Source organism: Anastrepha ludens, chromosome 2, assembly GCF_028408465.1.
Source record: "Anastrepha ludens isolate Willacy chromosome 2, idAnaLude1.1, whole genome shotgun sequence".
NCBI classification, from domain to species: Eukaryota; Metazoa; Arthropoda; class Insecta; order Diptera; family Tephritidae; genus Anastrepha; species Anastrepha ludens.
In genome coordinates, this window is record NC_071498.1 from 45,445,409 (window position 1) to 45,458,646 (window position 13,238).

At 35.1% G+C, this 13,238-nt stretch overlaps 2 protein-coding genes across 2 annotated transcripts; one reads left to right on the forward strand and one right to left on the reverse strand.

Annotated features, from left to right (window-relative positions):
- Positions 1-360: 360 nt before the first annotated feature.
- LOC128870080 (zinc finger protein 182-like) lies at positions 361-4,240 on the forward strand. The gene is made up of 4 exons (XM_054112681.1): positions 361-631; positions 692-1,843; positions 1,905-2,331; positions 2,481-4,240. Exons 1-4 carry the CDS (start codon positions 500-502, stop codon positions 3,314-3,316), a joined length of 2,547 nt encoding a protein of 848 aa, XP_053968656.1. The 5' UTR covers positions 361-499; the 3' UTR covers positions 3,317-4,240.
- Positions 3,389-6,006, reverse strand: LOC128870116 (MAU2 chromatid cohesion factor homolog). The gene is made up of 3 exons (XM_054112724.1): positions 5,004-6,006; positions 4,301-4,928; positions 3,389-4,056 (listed from the first exon to the last, which is right to left on the reverse strand). Exons 1-3 carry the CDS (start codon positions 5,788-5,790, stop codon positions 3,633-3,635), a joined length of 1,839 nt encoding a protein of 612 aa, XP_053968699.1. The 5' UTR covers positions 5,791-6,006; the 3' UTR covers positions 3,389-3,632.
- Between the last annotated feature and the right edge of the window lie 7,232 nt (positions 6,007-13,238).

The window sequence follows — 13,238 nt, forward strand, 5'->3', positions numbered from 1 at the left end:
TACTTTATATATTCATATTTTTTGTTGTTAAATTTTCCATTTTATCGTTTCTGACTATAAACACCAAATTAGAAACCAGCTTCAGTAACATGGCACGACTCAAGGTACAAGGCACAAAAACCGATTCCACAACAAATAAATAATTTTGTTTATAAAACGATCAATCACATGCTTTCAAATTATATGTCTTTGGGATAGATAATTTTTGCTGATGACATTTTTCCAGCGGAAAGTAAAAAAGCAGTCCCAATTATTGAATGATAGATAGTTTTATATCGATGTACATACATTTTTTTTATCGATATTTTTAGGTTTGGTTTTAGTGTTTATCAATTGATTGGCAACGTTGATTGTGTCAATTTGATATTTGACATCTTAGGTAGCGTTTAATTGAGACGCTTTATAATTTCGTGGTTTTCTGATAAATCACTTGAAAACTATTAAACTCCTTCATCCACTACTTGTAAAATTTTTATATTTACTTTTTCGTGTTGCGGAAATGGCAATGGACATTGAGAAGATCTGCCGCACTTGCCTGGGTCTTAGTGGTCCATTACTCTCTATATATGATGGTGGTGGTAGTGGAGGAGGATGTATTGCAGATATGCTACGCGACTTCACAAAATCCAAGGTGAGTTGGAACTCAATATAGGTGTCTTAATCTCTAAATTTTATTCTTTGGTTTGTGTAGCCAAGACGAGAAGATAAACTCCCGGAAAAGGTTTGCTTATCCTGCATAAGCGAAATTAATCGTTGCTACTCATTTAAACTGAAATGCGAGAACTCGAACCGAACACTACGTCAGGTGGTGCCTGATGCTCCTCCTGAAGAAATAACTGTGCCGGAATCAAAAGTAAAATTGGTTCAGATTGATAAAAGTGTGCAAACTAAGCCGGAAGCCGTGAAGAGTTTTGTCACGGTGTATACTCAAACGAAAGAAAATGTTGAGGTGGAAAAAACTCACCAACATGTGCAAACAACGCCAATGTGTGACATAATGCACGAAAAGTCAACATCGCCAATATTGATAGAACACAATAAAACGTACAGATATGATGAAGGAATGCTCGAAAAAGTTTTCAACGCAGAAATAGGAGGGGAAATTGAAATTGTTGAAAACAGCAACGTTCAGCGTAAAAAAAATCTGCGACAGTTTGAAAAAGTTTTCAACGCAGAAATAGGTGGGGAAATTGAAATTGTTGAAAACAGCAACGTTCAGCGTAAAAATAATCTTCGACAGGCATTATCTCTAAAACGAAGACGAATAGAAGATTTTGAACAAACCGACATAGATGGAACCGAAATCATTATGGAAGTGCACACAGAACAACCAGAAGAAAATGTTGAAGGAGTGACTTTGTTTTCAACTTTACATGAAGATCCAGAAGAAGCAAACGAAAACACTACTACCTACTATCAGCTTTGCAATTCTCAATCAGAAAATGAAAATGAAAACATTGCCACAAATAATGGCAACAATTTGGAGGAATTAAATCGAGCAAAGAATAACGACGATGAATTAGAAGAAGGAGTTTATGCTCAATTTGTATTGGACGATGAAACCGAGATATACAATGCACAAACAGAAGATTACAATTTCATGATTTACAAAAATGATAGCGGTGATCCGGAAATCATAGCTAAAAGACAACTAATGGAAACACGATCAGTAGCAACAAGAGGAGAAAAACAGCGTACGACCAAAGAAGAGATGAAATGTGCTTACTGTTCGATGACATTTGTAAGTGCGAAGCGTTTAGCTCGCCACGAGTTGAAGCGACATGCAGAAGACACTCGAAAAGAAAGTGAAGAGGTCAAGCTACCGATACCAACTATGACAAAGGTAAGATAACAAAATGTTATTGTTACTCTTAAATTTGTGATTTGCATTTACATTTGTAAAGGAAAACTCCAAGGAAAAGAACTCAGAAAAAGGTAATTTGAAAGACGACAACTCTACAAATGTCGTAACTGCCGAACCTACCGCAACCACTGTCACTTCTTCCATCACACCTCAGCCGATTGTACAGAAAACAGAACCATCAAAATTGACCTATTTTTGCGATACTTGTGGTGCAGGATTTGCTCTGCGAAGGTCTCTGATCCATCATAGAAAACAAAATTTTTGCAATAAAGTTACTTATAATTGTGATATATGCGATCGAGTCTTCATCTCTGTCGAAACTTTGAAAGAACACAAGGCTACGCATTTGCAAGATCATGAATGCACCGAATGTGACAATTTTTTTGCAACGAATGACGAGCTTAGCGAGCATATGGTAGTTGTGCATAAGCGAAATTTACGCAACCAATGCCCTCTTTGTAAGAAAGGTAAGTGCAATAAGTGGGACTGTAGTTTAAAAAGCTTTTAAATCATGCACGGTAAAAATTGCCTATTGAATCAGTACTACATAGCTTCTTTCTTCTGTTTCAAGGATCGTTTGTTGTTTTATTATTCTATGATATATTTTATTCCCCAGTGTTCACCATACTGTCAGCGCTAAAAGACCATTTACGTGTTCACAGCGGTGAAAAGCCATTTGTGTGTGATATATGCAGCAAAGGTTTTAGTCAGAAGGCGAATTTAAAACAGCATATAATGCGTCATTCAAAAGAAAAAAAATTCAAATGCGATGAATGTTCAATGAGTTTTGTCACCAAAGGCGAACTTAGTTCTCATAAGCGCACACACACCGGTGAGCATCCATACCGCTGTGATGAATGTCAGGCAACATTTACAATATCAAGTTCCTTAGTAAAGCATAAACGTATACACACTGGCGAACGACCGTACGCGTGCGAACTTTGTCCAAAGCGTTTTACATCGTCCTTCGCGCTGAAAAATCATCGGCGCATGCATACTGGTGAAAAGCCGTATAAATGCCGCTGGTGCAACAAAACTTTTACTCAAAAACAGGACTGTGTTATACATCATCGTACTCACACGGGTGAGCGAAATCATGCCTGCTTTTGCGGTGAAAAGTTCACGCATCTGGGTACATTACGAACACACATGAAAACACACGACGCGAACGATGCAGAGAAAGGTAAAGGACTTTCCGTTCAAACGAGAAACTGTCGTGCTAAGAGTAGTAGGGGAAGTGTGGACACACGTGCATATAATATCACCATACTAGATGTGGACGAAGACGACGATGATGCCGACGCCAATGATGAAAAGGCCACAGTTGTTACTGTTGCACGTGAGGATATGGAGCGGGTACTGGCTAGCGATAAGTTGCGTAACAGTGAAGAAGTTGACACAGTTACTGTCAGTGAGGAAAAGCTAATGCAGATGACGATTGAAGTAGTTTAACATACAATCTGAGTGATATACACAAACGGCAAACGAAAACAAAAAAATAATAACACACAGAACCAGGATGAATAGGTCAAAACTTATTAAAATTTAATACATTTATTTTACGTAAACAAAATAAAATAATGTATATGTAATTAAGAATTTAATTTGAAAGTGTGCATAACGCTTGTTGTTGCTGCTTTTAATCTTGTATCAATTATTACAGCTTTATTAGTATTGCAGGTGAATGGAATTCATTTGCTGGCCACATCAATATATCGTGTTCTTTGTGTATGAGTGCTCGTCTAGCTAATTGAATGTGATGTAAATTTTACGTAATATGTCTCATTAGCGACATTTGTCCACCACCGCCAGCATCGTCGGAGCTGCTCGCACTGGTTGTGGGTGGCTCAGAGTTGAACCAATTTATTAACGAATGGTGCACACTCTGGACACATTTTCGCTGATCAGCTATCAAATTTTCAGAGTATTTTACATGATTGGCAAAGGCCTCCTTTTCGTGCAGCACATCCTTAGACATGCGATGAAGATCTTTGAGTATAGCCGAACCCCACAATTGTACATGAATATCGGGTATTTTGGAAGCCAACTGCATGGCCGGTGTTACCATATTCATGCTCTCCTTTGAATTACCAATGCTAAGGAAGACATGTGACAGTAACACTAATGAGCAAGAGGTTAGACGATTTAGATCCTCAGCATTTGCCATTTTCAATGTTTCGCGCAGAAATCGTCTTAAAAGAATGCAAATAAAAAAAATTGTATTAGTATAAATTATAAATAGTTTTAAGTACTATTAGAAATTACCAACACAAATTGTTCTAGGAATAGATCATATATACACAAATTATCTTATGAGACTTAAGAAAATTAAAAAATTAAAATATAAACATTTAATTATTTCCTACTTTAAAGTTATCACACATTTTTTATTTGTCAAAAATACAATCTTTACTCAACTTTTTCTATAGAACTTACTTGGCTTCGTGAAAGCTGCTTTTATGGAACGCATGAAGTCCCTGCACGTAATAGAAACCTCCCATTAGCGCTTGACTGCTATGTGTGTGCGTATTTTCCGTAGACACGGTGTCCAATATTTGTTTTAGATCCTGTTCCCGCTTTGTGCGTAGAAATATAATTGCCAAATTTAAATTGGCAAACAATTTCAAGTCGCGTTCCGATGTTTCCATGACACAGGCAATGAATTGCCGTTCTGCGTGCTCATAAAAACTAGTTGACATTGAGTACAAGCCAAGCAAGCAATGTAATTGTGCAGAATGTCGTCGGAGCAGACCGCGATTGGGCGTTGCGAGGCAAACATCCCGTGCAGCAGCGATTTCGGTGATAGCCAGAATACGATTCCCCATCACCATACGGCACATGACGATGTGCTCTATTAATATCACTTTAAACACCGACAATATAGGTTTGTCGTCTTGCGCTTTTAATTTTTCAATTTGTGTGAGCGCTTTTTCGGTGTACTTTTGTGCTTTGTCCATATATCCGGCCATCATTGAGTGTGATACGGTCACTAGATATACCAAAACATAAAGCTGTTCTTTAGGTAACCACACAAACATTTCCAATGCGTTTTGTCCAAATATCGCTAAAATAATAGAAAGATTTGTAAGTATTTCAGTCTTAAAAGTAAATAAAATAACGATATGACAATAAAGTGTACCTTCATCCGACGGCCAGTTGGGCGCCATTATGGTTTGTATGGAAGTTTGTAGCTGCTTTAAACTCGGTTTTACGGTCTTCACTTGACCCAGGGCAAGGTAATAGCATACCTGAAGTACAAGGAAAAAAACTTTGAGGTATTCCTTTTGATGGCAATTAGTTATGTTGTTGTCGATGATAGCTCCCGCCGTGTTTAACAATGCTAACACATCGTTTGTTTTGCGTTCAATCATCAGGATCATTGCGCGTGACAACAAAAACAACACTTTGAGATACGTAGCTCCCGTCTCCTCTGCAGACTCCACACCCACGGCTAGCAATTCTGAGGCCAACGAATACTCCCGATCCGAAGCATGTATTTGCGCAAGTTGTAAGAGTAGTTTGCAATGCCAAAACACATTGTGCTGCGATAATTCGACTGCCCGACGGAGCATTGCCTTTGCCTGTGAATTTTGTTCCAACTGAACGTGTAGCTGTGCCAACAACGAGGCGGTGTCAAACTTCACATCATCAAAATGTACCAATGTTTCGGAAAGTTTCCAAGCAGTTTCTAAATGATTGCGAGCCAAGTCGGTGTTTAATGTATATGCCATCAATATTTGGCCCATTTGTAGATGTGTGCGTGCCTCCACCTTGGTTGGTGGCTGGAAAGTGAACAACGCTTGTAAGCACTGTATACATTTCTTAATGTTCGGCGGCTTGGATGTGCGGAAGTACTCGGCCAAGCCAAGCAAGGAAATATAGCACGCATCCTGGGACGGCGCTGTTGCAGTGCTAGTTGATGCCATTTCAATGAATCTACCACACCAACACCAAAAACAATAAAAGTTATTATTTCAGCTCGTTGGCGCAGGATTCATAAATCGAGGTCGCGGCGTAGTACTGGTGGTAATTTTATTCTTATTACTTTTGTCAAATACGAATGTCACTAATACTATAAAAAAGAGCAATAAAAACCGTCTCTTCTTTTACCAAAATATTGCAAACTACAATGGCAGTCTTCAAGTGGTGGATATAATTTTTGACAGCTATATGCATGGTGAAATAAAATTTAGAAGGTATGGCCAATATCAGACTATAAAACGATTTATGACGTAACCGGGGTCATGATAGAATTCAAGAAGGAAGGAGAGTTACATGGATGCGAAAAGGAATAGGAACTACCAAACTCAAGAAATTATACACACTGACACACACATTCTTGCCACGACATCATTCATATAAAAACGCAAAAACCGCATTTTGAGACTTTATATTCATTTATGCTTTCACAATTTAACACGCGTAACTGTTTAGGGAAGATGCATCCTATAATACTCAATACGCCTTGGTTCAGACGGCAAAGAGTAGCATGAACGGGGATTGGTTAATTTTTTTCGTATCGCACCAACATAATCTCAATTTTTTCGCAAACGAACCGTTGACAAGATCTCGGTTAAGACAGCCAATCAGCGGATTCTTTAAAATTCGCTGAGAGCTGGTTCACGGTCTAATCTTTTTTCATAGTGGATAGCTACATGCGAAACTCTTTCTCGTGAGGGTACTGTCAAGATGTGCATCTTTTTTATAACTTTGATCAGTGATGCCACACCGGGGGAAAACATTAATTGGTTCTTTTTTAAACAAGAATTGGAAGTTTCTAATGTAGCTGTGAAAAATCTAGAAATTTTTTAAAATAACTTAAGAAGTTGACAGCAACTCAGAATAAGTTGAAAATAAAATAAAAATACCAGTCTAACGGATAGACGCGATAGAAGTGAAACCTTCCGTAAAACAAACTGAGAGAGAATGAGACGAAAGCAGCATTAGGAGCGGGATAATTATAGGTACATTATAATATTGCTATAAAGTTCATATTTTATTTTCTTCATTTTATTATTATTCATCCTCAGTGTTTTCAATTTCAACAAATGATACGAGTGGCTTATGATAGCTAAAATATGATACAAATGCTTTGGTTTCGATGTTGTCAACATATCTTTGAAATACCGCGTCAATTGTTGTTTTTGATCGTGTTGTCGATTCAGTGCGATTGTTACACATTTTTAAATAGAATGTTGTATTGAGAAAGTCAATTAAAGGAACCGCTGTGTCCAATGCAAAATTTACGTTAAAATCGCCACTTAAAATCATTGGAACTTTATCGTAATCTTTTCTAAGTATCCGCGATACTTCTGGTGTATACTTTATTAAATTTTCGTGAATGAATTCCGTGATGCTATTTATTGATTGATTCGGTGAAATATAAATTGCCACAATTAAAACTGTTTTTCCATTGCTCAATCTGGTTTTGCATGCACATATTTCTCCCACAGTTTAAAGAGCTGAACATACAGTGATTCTAGTTGCTGTGCATTCAGATCTATCTGTGGAGTTACAATACGAGCACCGTCATTTTGATTGTGGTATATTGCAACACCGCCTACAATTGTGGTAAATATTTAAAAATGAAAATATTTACGAATATAAAAATACGAACGCAATACAGCACACGCGGTTGCTATTATGAGCGTCGTAACGCGTATATTACACAGACGTACTAACATACACACAAACATTCGTAGGACGCTTGGTCTAAGCAAGTATTAGGTAGTGTAGTATAGGTATACATAATGCCTTCTCGCTCACCGTGGCTCCGTAATACGCAGGCGCGCACACATACGTACTAGCATACATACAAACATACATACGTATGACGCTCGAACTAAACACCAAAGCAAGTAATAGGCAGTGTAGTATACATACTACAATACTCACTATACTAGCGTGGCTCAGCAGTACGCAGCCACACACATATACGTATATCAACATATAACGCTTCGTAGTGTAGCTTTTTCGTTTCATCGATTCTCAAATCACTCCCAACGATTCTAAAGAAGTTTTCACTTCAATAAGAACAACTTTTAACAAAGAAAACATCGCATATTTTATAACTTAAAAAATAGTTAACATAAAATAGTTTTGTAATTTTTACTACTGCAATGGGTGTAATTAATAAATCATTTAAAAAAATAGTAAATAAAGTGTACAGGGAGTTGTATAATTTATTGAGATTTCAATAATTTTTTTTTTTTTCAGTAAATAAATTTATATTACAGATGATTTGGATTTAAAATATTGCAAACTAAAGAGGCCACAAATAACGCCTAAAGTCAATTATGCGGCACCGAAATCACCCGAAGTTATATTCCTTCCACGACTGTCGACCTACCAGCGTTCCCAAAAATTTATATTTCCTCCTCTGGATATGCTTTACTAAAGTTAATGCATGTAAAATTTCTATTGAAGTTCCTTTAGTTTTTGCAACGTCGCAATTTCAACTGTTTGAATCATTGCCGTTACGGGTGAGTCGGGCATATTTGTGTACAGAAATTTGGTCATGTCCATAGCTTCGTTTATCTTCATCTAAGATTCAATTTTCAGGCATCTAGCTATTGGTTAACATTTATAATCAACTTTATACAAAGTATTCTTATTTGAAAACTGTTATACATAAATAAATACACAATAAATATTATTTAAACAAAACACTTTTTATTAAATAAATAATTTAATTCAATTCAAATAAATAGGTTTGCATGTACAAGAAAAAAGGCGCATAAAAATATAAGTATGTATACATATATATATGTATATGAACGCATGCATTTTATATATTTTCATTTATATTTGAATATGCAGGAAGAAGCTATGTAGGATGCAAAAATTCTTCAACATTCTATTGTGTTTCACATGTTTGCTGTCGCTCGATGTTTAGCATTGTTTTTACAGTTACTTCTTGGCTAAGAATTTCAATAAAATCGTGAGCAATACAAATTTTTTATTAGTTCAACTGCATGCAGCGTTTATTTTTTCTCATAGAAATAAATATATATATGTTGCAAGTGTGTAAGTAGGTAGTTGCATCAAACATTTTACTGATACAATTAGGAATATCAGTATAGCATTTCGTTTTAATTATATTTTCTTTTAGCAGTATATTTGCAATATATGTACAGTATTGGCCAAAACTTAAGCATTCGATTAGTACACTTTTTCGAACAGGTATTTTTCTATGAAAAGTAGTAGGTACTTAGTTGTACAATCATATTTCGTATGTACATACGCTTTTTTTTTTGTATACCTTTAGAGGGAATCTTCAAACGAAAATTTAAAAGTTTAAATATATTTACAAATATCATAAATATTTTAAGCAAGAAAATTTAAGATGCAAATCTTATGCGCCTATTTTAATAAAAAAAAAATACTTCGGATTCAGTGCTTAATAGCGTACTTTGCTAGTACTAAATTGTGAACGATATCCTGCGATAAATTTCTCATGGTATTTTCATGAGTTTAAACAAATCTTTCTTGGTCCTGCCATTTACTCAATTGCATTTTTTGCTAATGATTTCTCACAAGTTCTCAATACGATTAAGACCGAAGAATTGAGTAGGTAAATCAAGAATTCCTATCCTATGCGAAGCTAGTTTTAACACTCTTGAGAAATGTGTGCTCAGGTCGTTGTTTGGTTAGTACCTCCAATTATGTAATAAGCATCCGCCTTCGGTGTGTGGCTGGATCACTACTCTAAATATACCAATATGTAGGAAACAATCGGAAATTCTTTGAACCCAATGAGTTAACGCAGTCCTTTGCCCAGTTGAATCAATTCCAGGCCATTACAATACTTGTTTTGCAATACGTAGGCTTCGGAACTCAAGCTAACAATAAACTGTGGAGCTACGCCAAGCAAAGGGTGCAATCTTAAATTAACCAAACATCGCCTCAGTAGTTCTAAGAATATACTGAGAATGTTTACAGGCATAATGCGGCCTGCTTTCAAAAATTTAACAAAAATAACTGTTTTTGGAATATTTTGCTCTCAATTGATGATCTTTCATTCCCTGGTAATTTTTTTTTTATTATCTTGAAAATTTTAAAATAGACAATAGCATTTGCACATAAAACTCAGTATCATATCACTGAAAAAATGGGACGCTTAACGCTCGAGCGTTTCGTAAAAAAAATGATCCATCCAAGACATGTATTTTTTTTTGTTGGTTTTTTGTGTTTTGCGATTTGACGGTTTGAATGTGAAAATCAAATAAATTTATATTAATACTTAGTTCTATATGTTTTTTTCGACAATGCATATAATTCAATAACTTCGATTTCCTTAGAAAAATGTACAACGTACTGCCTAAATTTTGGACAGTACTGTATGTGACTATGATTATACAGCACATTTACAACGCGTTACATATGTACTCGTGTAGGTCAGATAATTTTTTTTTACCAATGTGTACACAAGATTGCAAGCACAAATTTACGTACATATATAAAACATGTATTAATAAAGTTTCTAATTTCTTTCATATACATACATATTTTTTGTATATTTTTTAAATGTACGTTCAAACTTACAAATATGTATAATAATTACGTTTATTTAATCATTATCCGGTATACATAGAAGTCAATTCCACAAGACGTTGCCGTCAGTCATTATTTCTATAACTTTAGTTATTTCACCCAGTCTCACTTTTGATTTCTTCACTTAAAGTTCAAAGTTAAATTTTCGTATTACAACCGATCTTTATATGCATATATATACTCTATATATAGCTACATAAATTATTTTACTTAATTAATGAGTGTGAATAAAAAAATTCAATACACGTAACATATAAATTTTATACCAGTAGAATAGTTTAGGCGTGTTTTTCGAATGCTGAATCTCTCACAAACTGTAATTCCAAAGAAATACGGGTATTGGCATTGGCCTGAGCAAATTCAAAAGAAACTAAAGCTTACACGATAGCGTGAAAGTATATTCATTCGTTACTTCGTACCAGAATGTGGTGAATTTATATCCGGCCAAGCGCTGTCACCTCAACAGCATGCCCCCAACCCTTATTGAATTTTTCATGTTGTTGCAACAACAACGATAGACAAATTAAGGTGACAGATACCTGTAAAATTTCGAAAAAAAATATGCCAACAAATTTTTAGAACGTAAATCTAAGTATTTCTTATATTATAGATCGTCAACCATGACGACTCTATTCTTTGCGTTCGAGCGCTGGGAGAGGTAAAATTCAGTTGTATTCAAACTTAAGACGCGTTTTTCTCAAAACTATATTTTCCGAATTGGCGTACAGGATAACTCGAAAAGTTATTGACCGATCTCCCTGAAATTTTGCACACATCTTTTTTATGATATTACTTTCTATGTGTTTTAAGTTTTCGAAAATTGTTCGAAAAAATTATTTTTTCGAAGCGAAAATAGTAGGAAAATTCCCCCCAAAACTCATTTTTTTAAGCATTTTATGCCGCGAATTTTTTTTCTCCATTTATTGTGAATTCATATAGAAATTATGACATTAATAAACAAAAAAATGTTTGGGTTTTTGTACTCAAGTCACTGACGCCGATGCCACAATGCCCGCCGATTGAGAAGCCCCGCTGCGACCTTCCTGGAAGAATTGAGTGTACATCCGCCATTTTAAATGATTATAATAAATTGTATATTACTTTAATGTATAAATAAACTATATGCCGATTTTGAAAAAAATATATTCACTTCTTCATGTTAAATAAATTAAATGAAAATCATGGAAATTATGGCCGTTTACAGGTATCTATCCCCTTAACGCAGTCGTCACTAAAGAACTTATAACCGACGAAAACAGCCACCCCAAAGGAGTTTTTAAAGATATCTTAGAAAGTGTTTTATGTTGCAAGTGAACTAAAGTTCCAATTACGTTATTGACACTATTCTACATTTTTTAGAAAATTATTTGTTATTGTTATTTGTTATATGACTAAATTGACACTGTCCGACTGTCGTCCATCTTTTCAAAATTTTAAAGAGGAAACAATGTAATACGACGCATCATTTTTTTATTCGAACGAAAAGAAATATTTTCTTCGAACGAAAAGTAATCTTACTGCACTGGAGCTTTAATTCAATAATTTTCACGTTATTTATTTCTTTTTCTTTCATAACCAATTTGTGTATCTGTATAAAATTCCATTATCCATGGAAATTACAGTTAATTTAAGAGTGGAGTACCGTACAATATCATAAGTACGGTATATACAATTTATGCAAAGATACATGCCAAGTTTCAGTTTCCTACCTTAATGGGTTAGCATATTTTGGCCTCTGTGTCAGATGCCTCGCGCCCTATACATTTCTACACTAAAGGAGTTTATTTCCTACAAATTCGTGGTTATTTCATTTTAATCGGGCGAACGGTTCATAAAAAAAAGGGTTGTAAATATTTTAGTGTCAAATTTATAAAATGATAATAATTGACTAAAACCTACGCCACTCATAAATAAATGATACAGAAAGCAAGAATACTAAAATATCCGCAAATGATACTGAATAAATTTCGAAATTTTTTAAACTCGCATAGTAAGGTAGAATTGGTGTTGCTGTAGTATCACTTTGCCATCAAACTGTTTATTCATAATTCCCATCTAACAGCTCTAGCCCTTTTCCAAGAAAATCTCGGTCTCCTTTGGTTGATTCCGACGCGCTTTTCTCGGTGGTGCATTTAAGAGTTCTGTTTAGAAGACTACACCATCAGGATCTAGAACGTTCTGCAGGAATTTAATTGAGTTAGCTTTTAGTGTCATGTCCTGAATCAGTTTTTCTTAACCTAATTTTAAACTGGCGTCAAGTACCTTCAATAGTTTTTAAATACCATCAGAAATTATTTCCACTAGCTAATTTTTTCTCTGCTTAATAGTTCGTTGCATACACAAGTGATTTTTTCTATAACTGTTGTTTTTCATGTTGCAAAAATGATTGGGTTCAGTTAGGACTGGTTCGATGGCATATTGTGGACATAAAATTTCAAATGGTGAAACAAATGTTTTCTACCAGCAGTCGCCAATTCGGCTGACAATTGCAACTCTTGTCCAAAAAAAAAAAAGGATCTTATAAAGATTTTCCGCAGTTCGGAGGCAGCTGTTTGTGGAATAACACCAAGATGTACATACGTCATAAATTGCATGTGAAGTTCAACCAAAAACCTAATAAGGGATATATGAGCCTATAATCAATATAAAACATGGTTTAAGTACAAAGTTTTGATGTAGGCAAATTTAATTAGAAAGTGATTAGAAATTTTTGTAAAATTTTCTCCAAGCCCATCATATACAATAAATGAAATGCATAAGGAAAATCGTTTGATGTTCGCACCGGAGAGGCGTACCTAAATTCACCATTAATTTCTGTCTT

Excerpts from the sequence above, each read along its gene's own strand:
- LOC128870080 (XM_054112681.1), top strand. The coding sequence starts at position 500 with ATGGCAATGGACATTGAGAAGATCTGCCGCACTTGCCTGGGTCTTAGT. Across the intron at positions 632-691 it reads GCGACTTCACAAAATCCAAG|CCAAGACGAGAAGATAAACT; the intron begins GTGAGTTGGAAC and ends TGGTTTGTGTAG. Across the intron at positions 2,332-2,480 it reads ATGCCCTCTTTGTAAGAAAG|TGTTCACCATACTGTCAGCG; the intron begins GTAAGTGCAATA and ends TTTATTCCCCAG.
- LOC128870116 (XM_054112724.1), bottom strand. The coding sequence starts at position 5,790 with ATGGCATCAACTAGCACTGCAACAGCGCCGTCCCAGGATGCGTGCTAT. Across the intron at positions 4,929-5,003 it reads CAACTGGCCGTCGGATGAAG|CGATATTTGGACAAAACGCA; the intron begins GTACACTTTATT and ends CTATTATTTTAG. Across the intron at positions 4,057-4,300 it reads AGCAGCTTTCACGAAGCCAA|ACGATTTCTGCGCGAAACAT; the intron begins GTAAGTTCTATA and ends CATTCTTTTAAG.